Genomic DNA, 27,518 nt, shown 5'->3' on the forward strand with positions numbered 1-27,518 from the left:
GTACAATTAAACAATGAGCGATACAGAAAGTAGCTACTATGTTTTCACAAGGGACAAACTCACTTTGCAGTTGTTCTAGTTTGTAGTCCAAAGGCTGTGAAAAATGGTATTAAAAAGTAGTTGTCTGGTTTTGTAGTTAGCGATACTGAGTCTTGCATGCTACAAATTAAACGTACTGGGGTCATGCTGTTTCCTTGTTGCTGTCAATCTAGAAAGAGGTCAAACTTTTCCCTGCAAAAAGAGAAAAATGGAGAAAAGCAGAGGACTTACCTTGCAGCAGGATTACTGTACTCACTCGGTTTTATACTACAGGACATCTACGGTATCAATGGGCAGTGAACTGCAATAACTTTGACGTATCAAAGTTATAAAAAATGTCACGGTGGTTGTTTCTGCTGTATTATATTGGTCAGTGAAGATACTGCACCGCAAATTATGGACATTTTGTAGACTAAACCAATTTAAAAACAATTGCTAAACGCCAAATACTTAGCAAGATTGTTAAAACCGTATCTTGCCATGACCTTACATTACTGTACACAGTAAAACAGACTCAATAATTTCCATTATTTAATGGTCACAGTTGAAGCACATTATATAAAAGAATATTTACACTTGATAGTTTAAAATAAAACACAAGAAAATCCGGTTTTTGACAATACACACGCAAACCCAACAGCTGCTACTACCTAAGCATGCTCCCCAAAAGTAGCAACCATACATTAAAAAAAGCCACATTAAAAAGAAAACGGGAGTAAAGTGCATGTATGACAGGCCTCCCTGTACAGACATCTCTGATAGACTGCCGAGAAGCTTCACTTGCCAGTCACAGGCACACTCCTAAAAGTTGTACAAAATAGATAACGATTATCAAAAATAAAAATAAAAGTTACATAGTAATGTTGTGCTACACAGTCACACACTGACGAACCAGATACACAAACATGTACAGTTCCTAAAAAGGTAAACACTCACGATATAGACCTTTACATCCCAAAGAAAACAGCTGAAAACTCACAAATATACACGGTGCCTTCGACGGCCAATCCCCTAACCTACCCTTCCTCCCACACAGCAACGCATACATAACATGTCTCGTTTGAGAGGACATGAGAGACGAGTTGGTTTACTTCAGTTCATCAAGCTGTGAAGTTGAAATTATTTCTGACTTGAGACATTCCAGAAATCCTGACGTTTACACAGGTCAGATTTGAGTCACACTTACTGAGGTATTGAGAAGTCAAAACAAAAAAAAATAAAAAATAAAATAAAATAAAAAACTCAGCATGCCTCTTCTCTTTGCATCGTGTTTCAAAAAGAATCCTGCCGCTATTTTCAGTAGATTTTTCCCGCTCTGCATACATCTTCCTTTCGGGTAAAACACAAATCTGTTGCGTCTGTGGTTCGACTCTGTGTATGTTTGGATGAGCTGCTGTTCGCATAATAACCCACGTTTAAAAACCGGTCTCCAGACAGCAGAGGTAACTTTAATTGGAATTATTCGCCAGTATGGTATTTCTCCCAAGTAATCAAAGTTTCTCTTTACATTTTTGCAATTTTGAACCAAATCTGCAGGTTTGAGAAGTGTGTTTGAATGTTTGGTGGATTCATTTACCTGTGAAATTGTACCAGCTGTATGATTTTCTTGGCAGCAATCCAGCACAACCGGCAAATATTGAAGAAGCGACATTGGCCGCAAAAGAAGAGGAAAACAGAGGCTACATTCCACCTAACACCAGGTCGAACTATTCCACGAACAAACAACAAGTAAATATCAAGTTCATGATGGAGAAACCAGCGATGACGTGAAGAGAATATGTGCAGGCTCAGGCATGTTAACATTTGTAACAAGTTATTCACTTTTGATAGTTTTTGCTGCTTTTTGAATGACTTCTTCTGAAAGTGTTTCAAACTACTCAGCGCTTCTGCCAATGTTTATTTTCAATTGACTGGAGCCTTCATAGCCTTGTCACTGTTCCTGCAATGGAAAGCATCTCATATCTCGGACTTCACAGAGAGGAAAACATGTACAGAGACATATTCTTTAAGGCAAGAGGCATTGGTTTGTTTTGCTGAATGATTCCAACATTATGCACTTGATTTCCAATTCTCACAGGTGTGCATGATCCCTCTTCTCTCTCACACACACACACGGTGAGGGTTACATGGTGTGGTAAAGGGTACTAGCAGTTTTATTCGTAAGCTGCCGCAGGGGGTGAGTCCTTCCATATTGCTGCCTTGTTGCCATAAGTGTGAGCCCAGACATATGCCGAGATTGTTGTTCAGAGTTCGGGAGTTCTCCCGTTTGTGGACTGGATCGTGGAGAGGCTCCTGGTGAGGTTTCTCCAGCTTCAGAAAGCCTCTTCACACCCGTCCCGAGGACTTCCGGCTGCTGGCCGGCTGAGGAAGAAGAGTTGTGGACCCGTTGCTTCTTGGACTCGTCGCTAGCTGTGTGGATCAGAGGTTCTGCCGAGGACGGAGCTACAGAGGAGCGGCTGAGCTCCCACTCACTCAGGTCCTTGGCGAGCAGCTCCAGACAGCCCAGTTTGGCCAGAGAGGCGGAGCGCTTCATCAGGGATGGAGGAGTCAGTCCAGCCTGGCGAATCCTCGCTTCCACCTCTCTGACCCTCTTCTGGAAACCGCTACCTCGAATCTGAGCGGTTCCAGCACTGAGGCCAGAAACCTGGCCCGCACACCTTCCCCTACAGGCTCCGTCCATGCTCACCTGCTGCAGGAAGGCACCCAGCTCGCACAGAGTCTCCCATGTCTCCCTCATGATGATGTCACTATGAGGTCCCTCTGTGGAGCAGTCCCAGTCTGTGCCTGACTCAAACTCTGTCACGCCCTCCAAACACAGGAAGTTCACAGAGGCAAAGGGAGACTGGGCCGAGCGGTGGAAAGGAGAAGAGGTAGAGAGCAATCGAATATCAGCAGGCTTGAGTTTGTGTCCTTTTGTGCTTTTGTCATTATTTCCTAGTGCACCCACATCAGCTACACCACCACTCCCCCTTTTTACTGGTCCAAACGTATTACCACCGTCCTCCTCCTGCACAGCGCTAACTTCTGACACTTGCGGGCCAACTGATGCGTTCTGTGGATTCGCCGTTGTTGCAGCATGGACGCTGGTTGGGCGCCGCTGAGAGCAGGAGGAGCTGCCGGAAAGAGACGGAGGAGATAAGGAAGATGACGGAGTCTCATGCTCCTGTTTCATTCTTTGCTCCAGCTGTCGCGTGACGCGCCGCACGGACCCCCTCGTCCAATCGCTGCACAGACGAGCAGGAGCCTCCTCCTCCTCCTCCTCTTCTTCTTTGTTTTTCACTTCCTCTTTAACATTCTCGGCTTCCTTCTGTGATAAAACATCTCCATCATCAATTTCCTGCCTGAACTTGCTCACTTCCTGGTCCTGGGCGCCCTGTGTGTGCACGGAAGGCTTCAGTCCTGTGACCTGCACAGGGACGGTCATTTCCTACAAAGACAAGAGAGACAATATAATAAGATCATTTGAATGTTAAAAAAAAAAACATTCAAGTAAAATGGATTCTGATGTTACACCAATAGATGGCGCCTTGGACTAAAGCAAACACAAGCAAGCGAACAAGACACTCATTTGAGAACAAATTTACTTGCTGTGAGCTCAATACACTTCCAAATGTCGCCAAAATTCAAATTTGATCTAAGAATTATTTGGATAATCTATATTACAATGTGCATCTTACACAAGTGTAGGCATGAAAAAAGATTTAAACATCCACACACTTAACTCCAAACACCCAAAGTGACACCTGAGGGACGCGCTGATGAAAATCTATGTCTCCCAAAGTTTAGAGAACAATGCAACTGTGCAGTAGTTCTGGAAAGTTTTGCTACACGCAGTAACCTTACCTTTGTTTTCTCCTCCTCCTCCTCAATGGAGACCTCCTGAGGCAGTGGTTGTTGTTCCTTGCCACAAGTCTTCAGCTGCGGCGACTGCGGCACTGCAGCACAGTGACTTTTACCATCTTGACTCATTTCCTTGAACTTTTCTCTGGCACTGAAAAAGTTAATGTGATCGGGGCTGTGGCCGAACGACACCTCGTTGTCGTGTGGAGTGGCACTGGGGTAGCTCGTAAAATCACTAGTGGAGGGAGAATGTGCTGGTAAACCGTCCACAGACGAGCCACACATGTCGTCACAGTCGTTTTTGTTGACAGGCACTGGTGCAGACAAACACTGGGGTCCAGCCTGTTGTGTGCTCGGTGTTTGTGTTGTCAAGGGCTCAGCAGACGACACTAGCGTCGGTTTCATCAGAGGTAGAGGGCAGGACAACGCTTGCGGTTTGATAAACTCATCCATGCAGACTGGAGTTGGGGATGGAGCAGGGGAGAGGGGGAGGTGGTGACAGGATGGAGGCAGGTGAGGCTGGTCCACCAAAACACTTTGTGCAACAGTCGCCACGTCCGTCTTTTTAGGTTCAGGCACCACGGCGGCGGCGGCGGCCCTCGGCTGGGGGAGAGGAAGGGAGGAGGGCTGCTCCTCAGAGTCACATAAGCCGTTGGAGAGTGGAAGAGATAACAGAGACACAGAGCCAGCTGTGGACTCGGGACAAGGGGAGTCCAACTGGCTGAGTCGGACTTCAGCAGGATGAGAAGGGGCTTCAGGGTTTCGAGCTTTAGCGTCGCCTGATCGAGCTGCCACGCCCGCAAAGGACGACGAGCTGAACTGATTTGAGTGGATGCCGGTATCAGGCTGGCTGGCGGAGTGCGTAGCTTTGCCAGTGATGGCCGAAGTTCCCAGTGAATCCAGCAGTTCTTTCACGGAGGGACCAGGCGCGCTGCTGGCCTGGTTATGGGGGTCGGAGCGACCCAGGCTGTGCGGTTGGCCGTGAGATTTAGACAGTGGCTCGTGGTGTTCAGACAGGTCGCTGTCGGAGTGAGAACGCCACAGTTTGTTGTGCCTCTGCTTGCTGTAGGAGGGTGGGAAGAAACATGAAAGAAAAAAAACTTATAATCTTTTCACATAACTACTATCCTCTTAATGAAAGCATATAAACGTGCACATACATGCTTTTAATGTCATTTTATAAGGTTATAGTGCTAAATGTGTCACAAATAAAACAACATTTTTCTTAACAGAAGATCAAAATCCTGCTGTACATGCATCAGCTACACCCTCAAATTCACATTAAATATGCTTGTGTGTGTGTTTGTGTGGGTACCTGGCCAGCAGTATGCCCTGATACTCCTCCAGCTGTCTCATGAAAGAGGGGTTAGGTTTGGTCACAGCTCGACGCTCCTTGACGTAATCAAAGGCTTTTTTCAGATCCCAGCCGTGCTCCTTCATGGCGTATGCAATCACTGTGGCTGCAGAGCGGCTTACGCCCATTTTACAGTGCACCAGGCACTTGCCTCCGGCTTTCCTGGAGTAGATTTGAAGAATCAATCACATCAATCAGTGTCAACAGTTCTGTAAGGCAGTTTTTTTTTTGACGTGAATAGACACTGCTCTCACGAGATGAGCAGATCTGAGACGAAAACGAGAACGTGCAGCCTTCAGAAACTCACTTGGCTCTAGATATAAACTTGTAGGTGTCATTCCAATAAGCAAGCAGGTCGGTGGCCTCCTCATCGTAAACACGGATGTTGTGGTACTCAAACACACCGGGGAAGAAATTATCTATCTCCCTTGTTACATTCAGGATGTACTGGACCCTGAGTGAGACCATGAGAGGAAAGATCAGAAGAAGGTGAGAGAGATTATTGTACATGCAGCCTGTTAAGAAAACAGAGATTTAATCTAATTCTAACAAAATGATTGCTCGGGTCTTATCATATAATACTTTGTCTTTATTGACTTCAGTACAGCTTGTGTTGTTGTTTTTGTCCCCCTTACCCGCTCTTCTGCAACTCCTCCAAATTGGATGCATTCCACTCAGATCCCTTTAGGAAACAAAAGCAATATTCAGACTAGTTCAGAGCCTCCCAGTGATGTTTTTCATAATACTTAAATCCTGTTGCAAAGCATGCCAGACATCCAATGTGCACTCCAAACCAAACAGGAACCTCAAGTTCCTCGAAATTTGAATTCCGAAAGACACTCATATTTTGCCAAGTTCCCCACACACGGATTAACCCTGTGCATACATTTTAAATTTAAAAATAACTGAGAGACTTTCAATACTTAAGTGTTCTTATCAAATTGATTGGTGATCCAGCTTTTCTGGGACTTTTTCATCACGTGGACTTCAATGTAATGAGACATCACTGTTGCCAGTGGTACTCTAGAGGTGTTTTGAGGTCACCTACCAAGAAGACGTGATCAAAGATCTCCGTAGGACTGTCCATCTGGCCCAGAATGATAATCATCTCATTGTCAATGAACTCCTTGAACTCTCGCAGGTTGCACGTCATGTGCATTTCCAGCTCTGTTCGAATCTGAGGAACGCAGACAAACACCGATAAATTAATAAAACAGAAAATCTAAACCTAAAACGAAGATATTACATTTTATTTTAAGATAAATACTGGTGACTAAAATAACAATGTCCCTTTAAAAAAAAAAAAAACCTTTTTGAGAGGGACCCAATTTGTTGCAATAACTCTGTCAGTGATGGCTGCATCCGTTTGAAGCATCTTCAAATCCAACATCTGGAGCACTGGCTCACCTCTTTGCAGGTGACATTCTCAAGATCTTTCTGCATCATAATCTCCCTCAGACTGGTTTTGATCCGACGCTCTGTCAGCTCTCTCTCTGTAGGTCTGCACAAACAATAAATCATTTCTAACTCAAGGGAGGAAATAAAAAGCGAAAAACACATTCCACATGATCTCGATACTTACGCATCAGAGAAGAGCACGGGCGAATCGGCGCGGTGCGACTGCACGTCCTGCATGGCGTTCCACTCGTTGATGCGCACCTGGTCGGAGCAGACCCTGCTTTGATAGTAGCAGACCCAGGTGAGGAACAAGCTGCCTGGGAAGTAGTTGTGACAACGAGCCACGTCGCATGCTTTATGGAGCGACTGGAGGGCCGACCTGCGAGTAAGACGTTGAGAGACGGGAGATGAAGGGGAGAGTCAAGTAAATGCCAGGTACACGCTTTAGAGACTGAGATGAGCGCTTGCAAACAATAAAATGGCAGATATGGATATCGGTTTCTACAGAGTGATTAATCCAGTGTGACTCACCACATGGCCTGCACAGAAACAGGCTTGAATACATGCACTGTGTTATCAGTTGACACACTGAAACCCCTGGGAGCAAGAAGAGAGGGGAGGGGAACACCAGAGGAGAACAAATAGAAAGACACAGTCAGCCATCTTAGCATCCTGGTGTTCAGTGCGTGTTCGCTCTGTGATTTAAAACATGCTGGATATTTTCTTACCCATCTCCGTCCAGGTGTATCAATGTGTCGCTCCATAAGGGCAAAACCATCCCTACAGAACAGGAGCTGGGAGGAGAAAAAAAACTCCATGTTACTACTTTATGCAGAGTATCAAACAGGCAGACACACACACACACACATATATACACACTTTTTTTTTTTTGTGTATGTTTCTGTCTCACCTATCTACAGGACTGAAATCCATTCCCAGCACCACGCTCTCCTCCGTATCTTGGCGACCGTTGGTTGAGACCACCACCATGTAGCGAGTGATCGGAGTGTGTACGCTCTCCAAACGAACCGCCTGCAGCAGGAAAAACACAGCTGATGCCTTAGCAGCTGATTGGCAACCTTACGACTGAATGTTGTGGCCGCGCTGCAGTGTGTACCCACCAGTTTGATATTGTCCTCTGGTCTGAGGAGAGTGAACATGGTTTGTAGATGCTGCTGGATGTCTCCTGGTAAGATATGAGTAATAAAACACATCTTTGATCAGAGTCTAAATCTGCAGCTATGCGTAAATAACAGCTGCTTTTTATTTAACCAACAGCATTATCAACAGTCGACTGTTCTTGAGTAAGACCTTTTTCGCTCACCTGCATGTTTGCTTCGCAGCTGTGAGAAGCGAGAGACAGACGAGGGAGAGGAGCCATTTCCTCGAGGTAAGAAGAGAGCAGCTCCTTTAACGGTCAGGAAACTTTCACTGATGCTGGACAGACAGAGAGGAAAAACAAATCAGTGAAAGACACCCATACATAGTAATAAGACTCATCCTGGAAATGACTTTGTTATTTTTACAGGTAAGTTTACCCAACAATCAAACACTATTGGCTCCAGCTGAAGAAGAGATGAGTTTGCAAATGTATAGTTTGAAGAACTGAAAGAATGAGTGGATTAATTGGTCAGTTCATCGACAGAAATATAATCAGCAGTGCTGGTGTTGTTGGGATGACGTCCCTTTATTCCCAAACTTAAAGAAGCTTTTGTTCCTCATTATGAAAACATCTGCTGAATATTGAGTGACCTTTTGTCTGAAGGTTAAATGTTTTTCAATAATAGTGATTTAATCTTTTCTTTTCTTAGAAAACACAATACATACACGACAACAATGGGAGAAATAAAGTGCCTTCATGAGTTGAAGACACTTCACCGAGTAGTTTACTACACACTGCAGCTGGCTTAACTGAACATGTTCATAAATGTCAGGAGGTACAACACACTAAGACACTGAGTCACAGTGAAAAAAAACTAACAAACTGGTCACCCATTTAACTATCAAGCTCATTTTTCACATGAACCAGCAGACATACCTGCAGTTGTTATCTTTGTGCTCTACAGGCAATTACAAACTGGCTGTATCTGAGCCTTTAGTACTTTACGGCACACAACTAAACAAATATACCCGGCATGAAATCGGCATTTCTGGCTGAGCTTCTGCTCTCTAAACAAAAGAATCATTGAAACGGTCTAAAACTAACCGATGCAAACCTTTCATTTCTTTTTTAAATCACAGCTGAAATCATAGCAAACAACGATACATCCAATGTTCGACAAAGTGTTATTAAGTGTATTAAGCTGACATCATTGTGTTATGAAACAATGGAGTGAATGCACCACTAACACTGTCCATACATACTGATGGCCAACGATAAATATAGGCCAAGGAAGGACGATAAGAAACAGGAAGTCCTATTATGTCAGCGTCTGCTGTGAAGACAGAGGGGGAGAAGGGCAGCAGTAATTAAGAAAGTGATAATTAGGCAATCCGTGACTTCAGAACAGCAGCTTTAAAAGTTAGAAACATTTAGTTAGTTATGTATTTGTGACATCTACATATTGGATGTTACAATTTTTTCTGAACACAGTCACAGCCCACATATTACTCACATTAAAAAAAGGTTCTACCATTTGTGAAAAAAGAAAGAAAAATCACAGAGAACTGGATCTGAGGCACATAGCATGCTAGTAAGCATAATTGTCTCTCAGAGATACTTTTACATTTTCACGTGCAAAAAGCCTTTCAGGACAGAGGCTGACAATTGAGTTTGCGCTCTGTCACCAAGTGTAAATCCACACACAGTGGTACTAGACAGCCGTCTTATACCACTAAACTATGGCTTGACTCGGTTGATCAAACTCACACAAACAGAAAGTAAATGCCAGGGTTCATTCTCGAGAGACACTCGGCTGGCATATCAATCACATCCTCTGATGCATGAACAATCTGTACACAGTGTGCCTTTCCTGCTGTGGCCCCTCAAGATGCATTTTACTCACATCCAAAAAATGCATATGAGCAGATGAGAGTACGCCATCTGGCAGACATTCACATGGCGCAAAGGGAAGGAAACCTCTTCCTGCAGCCACCGACTCTGCTGCTGATGTGCAGCCACATCCTTCCCTTTAAGTCATCATGGGGGGAAAACCACATGCCTTTGTCATTGCATATCACTGGAACCAAATATTGTAAAGCACGGTAATTGAGAATATGAACCGTGCCCATAGAGACTGTGTCAGGACGGAATACAAGGAGACTGTTTAAGTAAGCTTCAGCTGGCTTCATTGGGCATCTCACGAATGATAATACAATAGCCTCAAGAGTGCAATTCATTATCTGTACACAGAGAGCCTGCGTCTCTGGGTACAGTTTAAACTCACAGCTGATAAATTTCCCCCTGAGAGATCACGGAGTTTCCGGTGAAATAAGGTCTCATCTTAACCCCGCTGCACGCGCAGAAGCATCCGGCTGATGAGCTCCGTGGTGCGGTCACAACACCGGGAGGCATGGCTGCTCTGGTGGCGAGGGCAGATCGCACAGAAGCGCGCTGTAGTGGAGGACGTCACTCCGCACTTAATAGTGAAAACGCAGAAGCTCTGGTGAAGTCCCACTTTGATATTTTGCTTTTAATAGACATTCAGGATTTAGGGAAATATCCGATAAACACGATAAAGTATTGTAAAATTCAGAAGCGGCAAAAATATTGACATGATAGCACATGTCGTAGCAGGACAGGTGTCTCTACATCTGCTCAGTGTGATACCGTTATGTCTGCAGCAGGCTGCAGTAAAAAAATAAAACTCCAGCGGGAGGGGAAGACACACTCATGGTCCAATCGGTGAGAACAGCAGTCTGTCGATGTATCGGGGATTATTAGTGCCACAGTGAAAACAGAGAAAAGTACGACAGTCATTGACGAAAACATGACGAACAGAAACAGCTTTTAGGCAAGAAAAAACTAAAATCGATTATGTTGAAAATAAAACGAATAAAAAGGAATAATTTGACTGGCAATCATTGAATCTGTTCATGTGACAAAATGTAATAAGACATGACAATAGACTCAAGATTCTACTGCAATTCATTAATTCATTCCTTGCAACTTGAGTCCCAACTGTTCCTTGATGTAGCCCACTTTAGAGAAAATGTTACCGCAAGAGAGATTGAAATTATATTGTTGTGTACCTTTATATTTTGATGCTTTTGCAACATTCTTTTGTGAAAACGTTCATGCCAATAAAGCCACATCGAGTTGAATTGACCCTGTTCAGGATTGAACAGGGGACTTGGTGGTCATATATGAATGCCCCTTAAAAAGCATCATTATACATTAACTGATGGTTTTTGTATCGCCCAGCAAATACAAAAGAACAGCAGACATCTCAGAGGCTACTTGTGGAGACAGTGAAGAGAGTTGACGACAACTATGCTCGTTACTGTAAGTAAGTGTAATGAAACCTTCATGAGTAAAAAGCCATTACTTTAATACACCTGTTCAACAAGCATGAACCTGCTTTAAATATGTAGAAATGCAATATTTTGATCTGCTCAGTCTCTGATCCACAAGCACAGCTGGCAGCCAACTGTTAAACAAGTGTACGCTATTTTGTTGAGTTGCCTCATCGTGAATGACTTTAAGTTCCCTCTAGTAAGCAGTGTTACAGTGTGTCCAGGGATTTTATTGTGAAATGTGGATCGGTTGTTGCCGTCAACAGAGCCTTCGCGTTATTATTTCATTACTTTCATAAAGTATAAGTCCAACGCAAACCTCGGCTCCACAAGATAAAAGCAAAAGCTGTCTGTATGTATTGGCCAACTGTTTAGTTTAGTCTGCCACGTTTCTGAAAATTTGGCAAATCCTGAGAAAAGGCAGCCCCTCCTCCCTCTACCAGCAGGCAGTGATTTACATCATCGGATGGAGTTCAGTTTGGTGAACAACTACACAACATCACATGCTTTTTCCTATCAAGACATTGTCTGTCTCTCTAGGGTCTTCTTAGTATAGGAGTGTCATTTTTGTCAATAACTGACAATTTTGTATCTTCTCATGACTACAGCAGCATCAGAAACCAAGTAACTTGGTAGCAAGTAGCATTAATTACTCCCCACAAACACAGGGGCATCCTCTGGAGAGTTTAGGCCACACACTGACCACACATTGTGGCGAAGTTGTGTAACCTACTCTTGGTCTGTAGCCTTTATGGAAACATCTCACCAGGGTAGGAGACACCTGACACCTAAATGTGCTGTTGCTTCCAGCAACAGAACAACAACAGCAGCAATGGAAAAATAATTGAGAAATCAAAAGGAAGCGACATCAGGGGACCTGATTTACTCCATGATGTTACAGACCCTCAACTGTCTCAACATACCAAAGTATGTATCCTAAATGTTGTAACAATACCATCATTAAAGGAGACAACAAATATGCAGCAGAAGGTCAAGAGCTCAGTGTAGGCGTAATCACGGCTAAAGATACACGAATTAAACTTAATCTCATGAGATACTCATCGATGACTGAGATATGCTGCTTAATCTGACTGTTACCCAATCAACACCGCCGCTTCCTGTTCAACTCTCTGTGCTCGGCCTTCCTTTACTTGTCATGAGTTTCCTCCTCTGACTGACTTCCTTCCTTTGCACATTGACCCCCACTAATCCCTTCCATCTCTTTATCCTCTTTCTTTCATTGGTCTTATCCATTAAGGACATATCTGTTGTAAGCGTCTAGCTAGGAACAGTCCTGGTCATAGTCCTGTTCTCCAATCCCATCCATGGACTCTTAACAACCTACATGCTTATGTTTGTGGTGTTGGACCCATCTCTCAAATTCCAATTTACTGTTCTTTTATTTGACTGCTGAAATGTACACCGTCCAATGACAAGCAGTGAAGGCTTGTGTGGTTGTAACGTACATGCAGGCGGACACCGAACACTCTTCTGTTACTCTCGTGTCGCCATGTATACAAACAGACAGTCACCTTAGTGATTACAACATCACATATATAATACAGTACACAACATTGCTTCAATACACACACACGATTGATTAGCATCTCTCCTATAAGCAGTTGAGTCTTGTATTATCAGATTATTTACAGTCGAATCAATCTGCCAGAAAACATACATTAGATCACATCAAAATTAGTGAAAATATTTTTTTGGGGGGGGACTAGAGGCACACAAACTAAACGGTAAGGCACATGGGAATGATTAATGATTGCACTATTATTGCATCTGAAACAATGTGGATTATAAAAAGGACAAGAAATAAGCCGCGTCATAATAAATTCCTCTCTCCCGCCCTGATTTCCTCTCTGTACTTCCATCACTGACGTTGGTGCTTTAGCTGATGTCACTGACTTTAATCAGCAGCGCTGCAGTCTGGCTTACGCAGACAAACACACTGCATCACCAAAGCCTCATTACAGTCTGAATGAATGTTACTCCCCGTGTCAAAGATGAGCTCTGCAGCAGCTGATTTCTTTTGTCTCTTTTTTTTGTCTCTTTGCCAAAACACCTCAGACCATGTGAATACACTACAGCTGGCCCTCGACTAACCGTTAACTAATAGAAATAGCGTAATAATCTTGAGGAACAAAAACTGAAATGAAAGTCAAAAGAGAGAAGGAGTGAGCCACTACCCAGAGCAATACAAATTACTTGCAGCACATTAATGTAAATGAACCGATCTTAACGACGTTTAACAACTATAACAACACTCCACCATTCAGATGTCAAACTAATTCCAATATCTCCTGGCCTCTGCAGCCCGGTATAACACCGCTATCCTGAAGTCAAGACAAGGCCCAGCTCCTAACTTGATATTCATATTAGGGCTGGGCGGTATACCGGTTCAACCGGTATACCGGTTTTAATTTCCCGTACGAGATGAATTTTTCATATACAGTCATACGCAGCCGAAACAACTTCTGTCGCTCTTCAACAGGCAGCAAAATATATCGTTATAATATATATATATAATATAATATATATATATATATATATATATATATAATACCACTGTGAGCGCCACAGTCGGAGCGAGTTGTCTTAACTGTATTGAGAGGGAACCCTAGTCATGGTTATAACAACAATTAACAACCCACAACTAATGCTCTTTAACAGGGAAAAACACCACGACACAAGAGGGTATCACATAGAGGGTGATAAGAAGCTGTACTTGGAGGGGCTTAGGACCCAGGGGAATGTAGGTGAAGGAAACAGGAAGTGACGGAAAGGAAGACACGCCACACAAACAGCTGTTCACTGCTCACTGGCCGTTTGGCCTGCCGGTTCTTTTTGGCGTTAATTAATTAATGCTTTAACGCAGGGGGGGGGAAATACCGTGATATACCGTGAAACCGCCAGAATCTTACAAAATACCGTGATATGCATTTTTGGCCATACCGCCCAGCCCTAATTCATAAATTGGTATTTCTTCATTTGAAACATTTAATGGCATGTACAAGTAGAAATGTCGTGGCATTGTATGTTCCATAAAGGACCCCTGGTTTTACAGTCCATGATTGAAAACAATACATTCAGCTAAATGTGTACGTCTGTATGAAAGGGCAGCATCAATGGTCAAATAGTCCAAGAACTTCAAAACAAGAAATTTAAAAACAATATTAGTTGACAAAATACCATAAATGACATGTGCTCCCATACCTATCTGTGTGCAAACACACAGCCTCACTGTGTGCATATAGATTTCACTCCCAGCTGCACAAATACAGAAAGCCCTCTCAGTATGATGGCAGAGAGCTCCAATGACCAGACAGACACAGAGGCGCTCTGACTTTGGGAGGGGCTACCGATCTGCCCCTGGATCCCTTGACCCACATACACAGACCTGACTCACATGGAGCCCACTGCCCTCTATTGGACAGCTAGCAAACTAATCATCTTAAAACGCTAGAGGATTGCAAGATTCCATCTGTTATTAAAAGGACCAAACAAAACAAAGCTGGAAGAGTGTCACTGAAACTTAAGTTCACGGGTATCATGTGTGTCTCGAACAAATAAACGCCGTAGGGCAGTTGAAGGAAATTGCTGATTGACTAAAAAAACAGTTGCAAATGTGTTTGAGTGAAACAGGATGAACCAGATTCCGACTTCAGTACAATGCCAGAGGCAACGAGGGACAGAAGCCGATTGTAAGACCACAATAGCGCAGCAGCTCACTGTATCAGTACGGGAAGGAAGTTCTGCAGGGTCAGACACATTTGGTGATTCATCATCAAGTGCTTCTTCACGTAAAGTCTATTTCCTCCGCCTTTGGTCCAGGTCAGAGGTAGCAACATAACAGGTCCTCTGTGTTCAGACACTTCAGCAGACGCTCATTGTGTTATTAACCACTCGGCCAGCACAACGTCACCGTTATCCAAACTCCTGGTTTATAACAAATCTCACTGCACATCCTTTTTGTGGGGAAACTGGAAAAAGGTTGTTTTTTTTGCACTGAGGTGACATAAGAGACGTGTCTTACCTCCTCGGCTGAGAGCGGCGGTCATCCTCCCCGCTACCGGACTCCTAAAGAGAGAAAATGACATAAATGTATCAGTATAGCACAATATTTGACTTTCAACAACTGAGCTTGGTGATAGAGACGCAACATTAAAATCAACATATTGTCATTTGGATGTTGACTCATTATAATAATTGCATAATTATAAAATCTCAGTCTTTTCCATTTTATTGAGAAACTTTAGTTTTCAATTAGTTTTTAGGATTAATAAAGATCACTTCCTTGTGTGGCACTCTATTTACATAACACAACACACACGCTCTTATCAGCAACGTGCAAACATTCCTCTTACAACTTATTTTAAAATAGCAGCAAATAGGTTAGGTGTGTATTTACATACTAGCAAGCACAAATACAGACAAACACATTAAAAGTGCAAGTAGCATCCAACACAATATTCAGTGTACGGTCCGAGCAAAGAGCTCGAACAGCGCAGAGAGACGGGAGGGAAAGAAGAGTTCTGCCTCAATCTGTTTACTCTCCAGGAAAGTGACCTCAGCCTGTTTTTAAGGTGTGGCCGGTCAGAGAATAACATATTCACCTATAAAAACAAGTGAGGAAGAGAGAATAAGAGACAAATCCAAATCACACTGTGAAATATGTAACTTTGCTAACTGAGCGGGCGAAGGATTCGTGGCAGATTAACACCTGGCACTTATCTTGCACGGCCCGAGTCTTATCTTGTTTACAACATTACAAAAACATTAGCAGCTTAATAAAAGAAAGAAGTGGATCACAGGTTGATGAGCACAGACAAAAACTTGCACTTGCAGAGCTGCTGGTCAATTTCATTTCCAGTATGAGTGTAACATGGTATAGAATGGTCACGTTTTCACGCAGTTATTGTTGAAGCAAAGTAGGACTGGGTCTACCAGAATGTACTGCCGGATCGTGTGACTGTGTTGCAGAAGCACTCTCAGCCACATTATTCAAAGCAGGTTTCCATTGAGGGCTCTCTGACTCAATAGCACACGAGATACTTAAAACAGATCTTGTGGATTGTTGAACACCTCATAAAGTATGTGACTCTGGAGACAATGTGTACAAAAGATTTCACTTGATTGTACATCATTATGTGAGGCAACACTACATCACAGTGGAGTTTATATTTTAGTTTTTATTTCAGTTCACTAGATGGGAAAGGGTTTTAGCAGTTGTGTCCTACATCAGCCAAACTTTGTTTAGCTGGCAAAACACACTGAGATTTTACATATATGAAAATGTGCGAGGATTTTACCAAATCGTATGGAAATGTGTTGCCTGAATGAACGCTGGGCCGGGACCTTCACAACAGGAGACAAGTCTGTGCTGCACTGGGAGTCACAAGTCACAGCATCTAGAATCACCGGGTTAAAACTAGTAAAGCCCCCCCCCCCCCCACAAGGCAAAATGTGTAGTACACCGCATGTGTTTTCTACAAACACCCTTATTATTAAGCAGACACACACCAGTGAGGCTGAACAGGTTTAACATATGGTTCAAGGAAAAACAGCTAGTTTGCATCTCAGAGAGACCTCACACACGCACACGCACACGCACACATCACATGACAGCAATACACCGGAAACCAGACATGTCTGTGCGATGCGTTATCACTGTATGTGTGTGCGGGTTGCAACTTGAAAGCATATTTCCACAAGAAAATGCTTTTTATTGACCGACATTCTTGGTTCAAAAAAAATTACTTGACTGCAGTTTTTGTGACAGTGGGGGTGTAGAAAGTACATTTGAACACAGTTATTTTAATCTTCTGAGTCCAACTAGCAAGGAAACAGACAAAATGGTTCTGGTTTTACTGTAGGGTTGGGCAATAATATGCTAATACACACTGTTAAGAAAGATAAAGTCATCAGAAATTAAAGTTTTTATTCCATGGAAGCTATCTCTTGGGTGTTTTGGGAACTTGGAAATCAATGAGGAAGACTGCTTAACGACAACATTAGACTTTTATTGGATTTCTTTACTTGATTTGTCACGTATTTCATTCAAAAACAGACACTGCAGTCTGGTGAGCTCATTCCAAATGCACCTACATCAATGTCACAATATACAATTATACATAAGACCTTAATACTGGTTTTAATCCATATCGGCCACTCTTCTGGTCTATGTCTTACTGGTAAGATACCCATATAGAAGTTACGAACAGTAACGCTGTCTAGTTAACCAGCTATGGGAAGTGAAGCAGATAATTTCTCACATAATGTCACTATGACTGAATCACTCTGAAGAACATAAGGACTGGCGCAGACACGTCAACAACACACGCAGCAGAACCGACACAGAAAGTGTGTAAAGTTGTGTGAAACAGACAAGAGAACACGGCTTGAATGGGAAACAGAGAGTGTTACTTCCTGATTGTCTGTCTGGTGAGATTTCTTCTGTAGAAACAAGACCAGCAAAGAGAACCGAAAAAACACCTGCTACTCTGCTTTGAAAGGACACACACGCGCGCGCGCGCACACACACACCCACACACACACACATAGACAGGGAGAGAGAGGCAGAGAAAACGTGCCAAAAAGGACTGATAGTCTGGGGAGGAGACAGACTGAGAGAGACAACAGACAACAGTAAATACCCGCATTTATGCAGGTCGACAGGCGCTTATTACGAGCGGAAGTGCATGACATATATATTTCTTGCTAGATAGCTAAACTAAAACTCCATTTACGCTAATTAGCTAGCAGTATAATTTGCTGTTAACTCCACCAGCCGATCAATGAACGTCGGCATCTTCTCCTTTATTGGACGGTAGCGTTAGTAGATGACGTTAAAGGCCACTCGGACCTTTGAACTGGCGGAAATGTGCACACGGGAACCATGTCAACAGTCGAATAGAAACACTAACAGAAGGCTGTGCTTTCTTAGCGAGCTAACGTTACTAAATGCACTGCCTTGTCAAACTGCAGTCAAAAAAAAACCCATTCCCGAGCAGGTTAATTTAGCAGCGAGTAACAATACTGATAATGATGAGCGCTATATGTCACGCATGCGCAGGAGTACAAAGGCAAGGCACTTATGATAGGGACATCAGATCCAGAGTGGATCCGTGTAGAATATCAGCGTACACAAGACCTGGCGCGGTAACTCTGCTGCTGTGAATTTATTTTTCGGGCTAGAACAAAACGGTTTGTATCTATGGAAAGGTTATAAAATGTAGATTAATAATATCAAAACATCTGTATTCATTGCTCGCATACATTGTGACGAACTAGCCCGAGAAGGCGAGTAACGGGGGTTCCACCGCCGCCTCGCTGCACGGCACAGAGTTTCAATGACGCGACTTACACAAAACCATTTACGGTTGTTACCGAACCTTATTTGGAACAGCCGAGAGTAGTCACGATTGAAGCAGACGATCGCAGCTCCATGCAGGTGGGTCAACGAGATTTCTAAGTACACGAGAAGTTTGTTGACTTTCAGTTTTGAGCTTTCAGTTAGCAAAATCATGCGTCTATCATCACTTTCAGAAAATCGATTTCACTGTATCTTGTAGCAAAAAGTACATAGAATCTGTTGGTAAGTAACAGAAATCCCTATAAATTGATTAATCGGCTGTAAATGAATGTTTTTCTGACCCACCCTTCCCGCCGCAAACGCCGGCTGCCTTGGGCGATGCCATTAAAGCCATAACCCCTTTCTGTGACGTCACGCGCTCAGTGTGAGACATGGCGGACGAGTCCATGTGTGCTCCAGCAGGGTTGGGAAGTCAAATTAAACCAGATACGGCCTTTTTTAACTTGGCTATCTCTGGATCACATTTCAAGTTGATCAAACTCAATAAAAAAGATATAGAACCAAATTAAATTCTCCTAGCCGTGAAATATATGCCTTATACCTATTGGGAATCGATTCATAGATAACAGAGCAAACACATTCATAAAAATAAAATTTGTCACTGTCATCTTGAAGATCGGCTTTTGTTTGTGCCAAGATCCAAATTTCATGGCTGCAAGTATAATTCAGAGCAAATGGTTACATTTTGTTTGCCAAATTTGTGATAATCCTCCACATTACGGTGCCATTGTCTATAATACAGATACATGGAAATTTATTCATTAATCCACACGTTTCTACCATCTTCAAAGTGGAATAACTTTGTAACGCCTTGACCGAATTACATGATATTTGTATTATTTTATTCAGACAAGGCATAGCTATCTAAATAACAGAACCAAACAACTGAAAGATGGATATACGATTTTGACCTGATGTAGCTACTTATGATAGTCGGCAGCCGACGAAAAGACAGCGGAAATCGAGCCTAAAAAACACCTTCGACAGCTAAAGACATCTGTGTTTGGTAGTGGTGTCAGCGGTAGCGGAGGAGGGTTAAATAAAGGCGACGCTCACCGAAACGCAGGGGCTGGAGCTGGTGCTGGGGGTCGGTGAGCGCTGCACGGTAACCAGCGCCATTCAGCGACCGGGAAGCGGACACCAGAGATGAAGCGAAAGCGGCGAGACGAGCATAATGTATTTGCGACCCGGGTTGTTGGTCTACTCTCGTTTAGCTCGCTCCTTCTCTCTGACTGACTGACCGTAGACTATTTGACTACTCCCCGGCTCTTTCCTCAGTTGGCGCCACCTGCGCATGCGCAACTGTCCATGGCTTGTCAGTCTCGATTAACCCTATGTGTGCTGGACGTAAACAAAGAAGCCAGAGTAGTGTCTCTCAGTCAAACAAAAAGCCTGATGCAGCTGCTGGTGGTTTAGTGGTGAATTATGGTGAAAGATGAGTAAATATCGACCTCCATTGCAATCAACCAACAACAATTACTTTCAGATAAGGTATATTTCAAAGGTGTACTCTCCATAAAGTTGGGGGATTTGAGAGACGCTAAATATTTTAAAATATTGGTCAAAATCGATGCAGCAGAGGCCGAAATATCCTGACCTTTACTCCCTTAATTAATTCTGCCCACCCACTTTTAATAGTACCCTTCAGTTTTGCCAGATTTGGCTGGTTTCTGCTCAACTGGGCTACTTTTGTTGTGATTCCTGATCACTGGTTCCTCACTTCCGCCTGTTATACTTCCTCTAAACTGTCACGTCAACTTCGAGTAGCTTAGCTGGTCACACGATTTCGATATCAAAACGAGGATCTGCTTCTTAGAGTTATTTATTCATAAAAAACATTAACATAATATACCTTTTAGATATATGTAAATTTAAGTTTTAGCAATTTTGCTCAGATGCAAAAACAGAAAAAGCATGACACCCTCCACGCCTGGTAAATCCTCAGTCCAAAGTCAGACATAAATCCAAATCAACATAATCCTAATGACATTTTTGAAGACTTTGAAAAGCACAGAGCAAAGAAAAACACGATACAACTGTTTTTACAGGCTGAATAGTAATCCTCATGATGAGTAAACTGATCTGGATGTGTACAGTTGGTTGAGGTCCCCTTTAAAAAATACCATAATATGATATGTATGTGCATGCATTACACTTATTTACCGCCTGATATTATGCAAACTATCAATTTAATGCATACATACTACCTTAAGTGTGAATTCAATCTCAAGTCACTGTAACTTATGTCAAGTCAGCTCTTCTGTAATTTTCTTAAAATCGATTCAAACTTCAGGTTGAGTAACATAACTACATGTTATCCCTAAATCAACCTCTACAGTCAATGTGTAAATTCTAAGCATGAAATAAAAAATATGTTGGTTTACTGTACAATATCCATAGAGTGTATTCATGGATTGGTTTAAGAGAGTTAACCTGTGGTACTCTAACGTAAGAAAAAGTATTTGAAGTATGTGTCATTGTGAGATTCAAAGGTCTGGAGCCAGGCAAAAACAATATCCAACAATCATGAATAATGAACTGTATTAGCTTGTCTTTCATCAGCAAGAATGGGCCTCTCAGTTAAAAAAGGTATTTGTTCAATTTTCACGCTAACTTTACCATGTGTAGTTTCTTTCCATAACTCCATCCATCCTCCTGTCCTACCAATCCATTTATCTACATGCCCCGTAGTTCATTTTACGACCATTACATCTGTCCATCCACTCTTCCATCCATCAGGCAGCTTTGGTCATTTTGTTTGTACCAGAGGGATTAGCAGTGAGGCCAGAGATGCGATGGAGACAGAGATAATGGTGTTTTGATTTAGAGTCACTCCGAGGAGGCACTGGGAATTCAAAGCTGCAGCTTCAATCACAGGTGAGCCACTAGTCTCTGATCTGATTTAAGACAAAGAACAGACCAGCTGACATCATCGAAAGTAACATAACATCATATAAAATCAGCGAATAACGTGAAATGAGAGCAATTTCTTTGCTCTAAGACAGATAGTAGCCACAGACTGTCATGTCTTTGTTTCCTCTCGAGTAAGAACAGCAGACTCACTTTCATCGCAGTATTTTCTGTATTTTTAGTGTAGCACTTTGCAGCTATATTATGTATGGTTGCAGGAACATTATATAAAATACTTATCTACTCTACTTATCTGTTATAAGCTTTTATGTAGTCATTGTGGTTGTATAAAGTATAAGACTGGTTCCCAACCTGAAGGTTAGGACCCCATTCAATGGGTTGTAAAATGAGCTTTGGATGATTACACTCGGAGTAAGCCGAATTGAGACTAGATGTTTAATGTTGGCCTGTTTAGTGTCTGCATTTTAACTTGATAAAATGCAGACTCTGTAGGAGACTAAATCAATAAAATCCCAGTGATAAATGGTGCCTAGGATTATCAAAATAATCATTGGGCCTATCTTTTAACAGTTTTAAATTAAAAGCATTTGTGTCCAGATAAATTCTGTTATCCTTTTACATCTTATTTTGACAACCGGATGTTGTCTCACGTTCATCTTTCCGCTAACTTTGCAAAGTCCTCACTTGCTCCCGATCCGTTTGAATGCGTTTACCGTGAATGTCAGCCTATAGGCGCACTCAAATTTGAGTGTCTGCTGGGTTGACCACGGAGATCCGAGTATCTGCTGATTTGACCGCAGTCCAAAAACATACATGTCTGTCGTGTACATAGCAGAACTTGTCATTCATGATTTTACTCAGAGAGAGAGTTATAGAGCATATTTGGTTTAATAAAATATTGTGTCGAATCTGTTGTTCTCGTTCATAGTCAGCAGAGCAAGATGGCGGCCCCTACTAAACAGTAAGTTGTAGAAAAGCTAACGCACCTACGATACCGTGTGATACACATTTAAAGACGACTGTTTAACTTGGTCGGGGTTGTAGTTATAGTCATTTCAAAGAGTTTAGTATGTAATATCAGCCGTATTGTTACGGCTCAGGATTGTCTGTGAAAACGGTGGTTCTCCCTCTGCTGCTCCTGCAGCTAACGCTAACTGACGTTAGCTGACGTTATGCTAACCTCGCGATTAAACCAGCTACGTCAGTAAACCTACACAAATATGGTCCTTTTTTGCACGCAGCTTTGGATTTGCACCTTTTCATACCTGACATTTACATATAAACTTGCCCTTCAATTTCTTAGTTTTTTTACCTCACCAAAGACAACCTGTCAGGGACTGTGTCACAGCTAAAGTTAGTCATTCAGTTAACGTTACCTCATTTGGTAGATTTCGTATCGGTTTTAGGCGTTTTGTGTTTCTCTTTCTCTGGTGCACAACGCACTGCATTAACCTATTGTTTACAGAAAGTCAACTGTCTCATAAAACATTTAACAAACTATAAATATCGCTGCCCTTGCCACTGGAAAATGGAAAATATATAGTTCGCTCTTTACGAGTTGTGTTGTCTAATTCTAAGATAAACTTTATTGACAACAGCATATGCGTTTTTTTGTTTCTAAATCCTGGAGACCAAATCTGTAACTCTCACTATGCAGATAGTCATCCCCAAAATAAAGTACAAGTCACCCACTTTAAGGCCATTTGCTGGTCATTCAAATGCTTTAGTTTTTGTCAGATGCGAAGCCTTTGCTTCCCCCCCAGCAGAGATACACCTTTTCTCAATGAACTCCGACTCGCATGTGAAGTACAGATGGTTTTGGTATGACCTGGTTCACGAGGCCTTGTTTCCTTATTGTCCAGGTACGGGCTGATCTTGTCACAGAAGAAAGGAGTGCAGAGCCTGCAGAAACACTCGGTGTTCGAGGATGACTCGGACGATGAGGTGAGTAAACTTCTGGATTTGTTACAAGCAGGACAAAAATAAGTTGTCTCTTGTCATTCACCAATCACTGCATTGGAATTTAATGTATTTCCCCTATTATGGAAACTAAAAATAATTCTGTAAAATAAATGATAATTAAAATATACTGATACAAAATATACTGAACATGTTTTGTTCCTCAGGCCACAGTTGGGGAGACTCTGCAGAAAGAGGCTGTCAAAAAGAAGATGATGAAGCAGGTGAGAGGAAGAATCAAAGGACCTAATGTGATTTCAGTCCATGTAGCGATACACTCGTTTACTTTTTACAGTCACACCTCTGTGATTTACATTTCTCTGGTCTCTCTCGCTCTCGTTCTAAAGACCCGTTTGGAGATGCACAAGGCCCTGGAACAGGACAGCACTGTGTATGACTACGATGGTGTGTACGATGACATTCAAAAGCAGAGACTTGAGACCAACAAAAAAATGCTGGGAGGCGCTGACAAAAAGGTAATCTCGTTATGTTAAACACCTGTATGGCTGCAGTCGTCCACACCAGCATCTCAAAGTGATGGTTAGAGAGAGAGAGACTGTCCAGCGTGCACTAAAGCACGTTGTGCTGCCGATATTGAGTTCTGACATCCTACTGGTGCGTCTTTTTTTTGTTCCAGCCAAAGTACATCCACCAATTAATGAGAGCGGTCGAGGACCGAAAGAAAGAACAAGAACGCAGGGATGAGAGGAAGATCCAGAAGGAGAGAGAGGCAGAAGGAGAGCAGTTTGCAGATAAAGACGCTTACGTTACGTCCGCCTACAAGCTCAAACTGCAGGAGCAGAAGGAGGAGCTGGAGAGAGAGAAAAGAGTGGAAGCGATGGAAGGTTAGACCGAGACTTTAAACTCCAGATATGAACATATGAATATATTTTAAATTGTATTTGTTCATAGCAACGCTTTGTAATCTAAGACATCTGGTTATGTAAAAAGTCTTTGGAGAAGTATCTCCTTCCTTCGGGCACACAAAGCGTGACCTGAAGAGACGGACTTAAACATGTTGTGGAAAAGAGGCCACTTCATACGAAGGTATGTAAATGATGTGTTTTGAATAATGTTTTGTTTTAATTAGCGGCTTTGGACGTGAAGAAACAAAAAGATCTGAGCGGCTTCTACCGCCACCTGCTGAATCAGACTGTAGGAGAGGAGGCGATACCGGATTCCTCAGCCAACAAGTCAGTCACAGCTTCGCATCACTTGTTCATCCGTAAAGGAAACGAGAACACGCACATTATTTAAAAACTATTCTTTATGTGCATCTCTCTGTTTCTGCTTCCACAGAACTGAAAACTCAAAGGTTTCAAAAGACACGGCGACGACTTCACCCGTTCCCTCATCTACGTCCCATGACAATGTTCCAAGCTCAGGCAGCGACAGCGAGGAGGGGCGTGAGCCGAAATCTGAATTTAGCAAGCCCGGGGCAGGCTCTGCACACTCAAAACGGCAATATAGACAGAGGTCACCTTCCTCAGGGAGCGGAGAGGAGAAGGAGAGAGAGAAGGAGAGAGAGAGACAAAAGAAGAGGCACAGAGATCAAGAGAGGGACCGAAACAGGGGAAGGGAAAGGGACGACCGACACGGGGGGAGGAGAGACGACAGGGACGGGAGGAGAGACGACAGGGACGGAAGGCGAGACAACAGGGACGGAAGGAGAGACAGGGACAGAGGCAGAGAAGACGACAGGAGCAGAGGCAGAGAAGACGACAGGAGCAGAGGCAAGGATACAGACAGGGAAGACAGGCATGGGAAGAAGGAGAGGAGCCCGAAGGAGAGGGACAGGAATGGGGAAAGAGAAAAGAGAAGGAATCAAGAGGAAGACAAGTGTAAGGACAAAGATCAGGAAGAAGAGAAGGAGAGAAAGAAGCAGCCAGAGAATGAGAAGGCAGTGAAGGGGGACGAAAAAGATCCGGAAAAGAAGGAAGCAGTCGGAGAACCGAGCACGGAAAATAAAGATGAAGAGAAAGGCGAGGAGACAGAGGAGACAAAGGAGAAAGAGGATACGGAGGAAATGGCGAACAAGTTTGCCAAGCGCTGCACGGATCATACCGTCAGCACGGCGAGGGACAGGTACATGGCCAGACAGATAGCACGCTCGTCCTGTAAGACTTATATAGAGAAGGAGGAGGACTGAGAGCTGTGCAGCACAGTGTAGAAGGTACGGCTTCTGTTATTTTACGTCTTTGTTTTTCAACAAATCTTATGAAAATACCAAAAACCAACACTGAGTCAGTGTCTTCTACTGTCAATACCTTCCGACTTCCCTTGCCTGTCAGCCAAGCCCACTGGTGACTGAAGATGTAAATCTTTCAAAACATTTCAAGGCTCACTGATTTTGCTAAAACAGCTGAGCACTGTAGTTTTTGCAAGCTTTCTTCTGTCAGGAATAAATATCATGTGTTGTATTGCTTTTGTTGGGTATTATTTTTAGCCTTTATTTTGGTGCTCGAGTGTGTATTTACTGGAACAAAGTTTGTGGAATTAACTCAAAATAAAGTCGTGGTAAATGCACTTATATATCGCTTTTCTAGTCTTCCGACCTCTCAAAGAGCTTTTAGCGCCACATGTCACCACTCACACACTGATGGTAGGGGGGGGGGGGGGGGGGCTACCACCTGCCCACCAGGACGATCTAACACTCTGACAACATTCATAAACCGAAGGCTACGGGAGCAATTTTGGGGTTCAGCGTCTTGCCCAAGGACACATCGACACGGACTAGCGGAGCCGGGGATCGCGCCGCCGATTGAAGGACGACCCTGCTCTTCCACGGGGCCACAGTTGCCAGTATAAGTCCGGTGTTACCCGGTTCCATAGTGTTCCATATTACCAACTATCCTGTATGTGCTGACTCCACTTATTCACTGCAGTGGACGGATCCAAACAGCAGAGTGTGCTGGTCTTCAGTGACGACACAGAGCCGCACAATCGTTCTTTTGAACTACAATTGGTGGATTTGGAGTTTATTATTGTTGAAATGAGAACAGAAACTTCTAAATGTGAGACCCACGTCACATAGGAATGAGTGTATGAAGTACATTTGATCTTGTTTCATCAGAAGTGTGGGCCGACGTGTGAGCCAGTGATGATGTTTCTGATCACTTGTTGTGAATTCTTTTGTATTTTTCCCCTGTAGTCCAGTGATGAGTTAATAAATCATTTCTGTTTCTTCTGTTGCTTCCTGTTTGTTCAGCCACCACTTGCAGTTTGATGATGAATTGTGTACAAGAATTAAGATTTCAATTCACCATTCAGACGGTAACAACGTTTATTTCACAATGTGATCACAGAAACGTGTTGCTGCTCTACAGGCTGTGCACAGGAAGATGATTCTAAAAAATCTAAAAGCAGCATTTGGTTGCAGTAATCTTCTCTTGTGCGTCTCCTGTGCCGGCTTCGGTCGAGTTGTACATGGAGAAGTTGGACCGCTGAAACCAAAAAAACTGTTTAGTTTTTCTTTAGTTGTGCATTCCTGTGACGCTTTATGACAAGAAATGATCCTTGAATCCTTGTTATGGATTAGATATAGAAGTGTGTCAAAACTAGGCACACCAAACATCTACAACAGTAAAATGTTATTTATACATGGCGTCATTGATAGTAGTAATGCAATACTTAACATACATTAGTACTAATAATAGTTACATTGCCAATGCAGCAGAATCTGTATTTTTATTTGGCAGTCGTGTGACTTTTACTTCAGCTGTTGATTGAATATTTCTGCGACACGTCGTTTTAAGTGTGTTGGATGTCTTGAGAAAGAAAAAGAAGAATGTAGCAGACATGCAGAAAGAAGCAGACTTGCCTCACTCCAGGACATGTGGATCACTCCATTTGATGATTTGTCCTTGAAAACATCTGTAAAGAAAAAAAACCCACAAATAACACATTTTGAATGCAACATAAGTCTAAAACATATTTAAAAAGCGTTGCAGCACTATATTGAAAATCACCGCTCAGCTTCAATCACTGATGTTAAAACCCACAAACCAAGCCAGAAATCTAGGTGTAGTTATGGATTCAGACCTCAACCTGAACAGCCATATCAAGACAATTACAAAATCAGCCTACTATCACCTGAAGAATATATCAAGGATTAGAGGACTTATGTCTCAATAGGATTTGGAAAAACTTGTCCACGCATTTATCTTCAGCAGACTGGACTACTGTAACGGTGTGTTTACAGGTCTCTGTAAGAAGTCTGTC

At 42.8% G+C, this 27,518-nt stretch overlaps 2 protein-coding genes across 2 annotated transcripts; one reads left to right on the forward strand and one right to left on the reverse strand.

Moving 5' to 3' along the window:
• Positions 1–654: 654 nt before the first annotated feature.
• On the reverse strand, positions 655–19,611 carry ssh2b (slingshot protein phosphatase 2b). Its single transcript, XM_079283617.1, has 15 exons — positions 19,524–19,611; positions 15,129–15,172; positions 7,956–8,068; positions 7,753–7,817; positions 7,542–7,663; positions 7,360–7,425; positions 7,163–7,228; positions 6,816–7,010; positions 6,641–6,734; positions 6,282–6,410; positions 5,869–5,915; positions 5,541–5,687; positions 5,195–5,395; positions 3,883–4,942; positions 655–3,466 (listed from the first exon to the last, which is right to left on the reverse strand). Exons 1-15 carry the CDS (start codon positions 19,584–19,586, stop codon positions 2,162–2,164), a joined length of 3,717 nt encoding a protein of 1,238 aa, XP_079139743.1. The 5' UTR covers positions 19,587–19,611; the 3' UTR covers positions 655–2,161.
• On the forward strand, positions 18,511–26,480 carry nsrp1 (nuclear speckle splicing regulatory protein 1). The gene is made up of 8 exons (XM_079283623.1): positions 18,511–18,545; positions 22,267–22,299; positions 23,201–23,282; positions 23,465–23,521; positions 23,645–23,773; positions 23,935–24,142; positions 24,388–24,490; positions 24,597–26,480. Exons 2-8 carry the CDS (start codon positions 22,280–22,282, stop codon positions 25,444–25,446), a joined length of 1,449 nt encoding a protein of 482 aa, XP_079139749.1. The 5' UTR covers positions 18,511–18,545; positions 22,267–22,279; the 3' UTR covers positions 25,447–26,480.
• Positions 26,481–27,518: the final 1,038 nt, after the last annotated feature.

Source organism: Melanostigma gelatinosum (genome assembly GCF_949748355.1).
Source record: "Melanostigma gelatinosum genome assembly, chromosome: 14".
NCBI lineage: Eukaryota > Metazoa > Chordata > Actinopteri > Perciformes > Zoarcidae > Melanostigma > Melanostigma gelatinosum.

Bases quoted from the DNA above. Each gene is read 5' to 3' on its own strand.
- ssh2b (XM_079283617.1), bottom strand. From the start codon at position 19,586: ATGGCGCTGGTTACCGTGCAGCGCTCACCGACCCCCAGCACCAGCTCC. The intron at 8,069-15,128 runs GTAAGACACGTC...CTGTCTGTCCAG, and splicing joins CGCCGCTCTCAGCCGAGGAG to CATCAGTGAAAGTTTCCTGA. The intron at 7,011-7,162 runs GTGAGTCACACT...TCTTACTCGCAG, and splicing joins GTTTCTGTGCAGGCCATGTG to GTCGGCCCTCCAGTCGCTCC.
- nsrp1 (XM_079283623.1), top strand. From the start codon at position 22,280: ATGGCGGCCCCTACTAAACA. The intron at 22,300-23,200 runs GTAAGTTGTAGA...CTTATTGTCCAG, and splicing joins ATGGCGGCCCCTACTAAACA to GTACGGGCTGATCTTGTCAC. The intron at 24,143-24,387 runs GTTAGACCGAGA...TGTTTTAATTAG, and splicing joins AAGAGTGGAAGCGATGGAAG to CGGCTTTGGACGTGAAGAAA.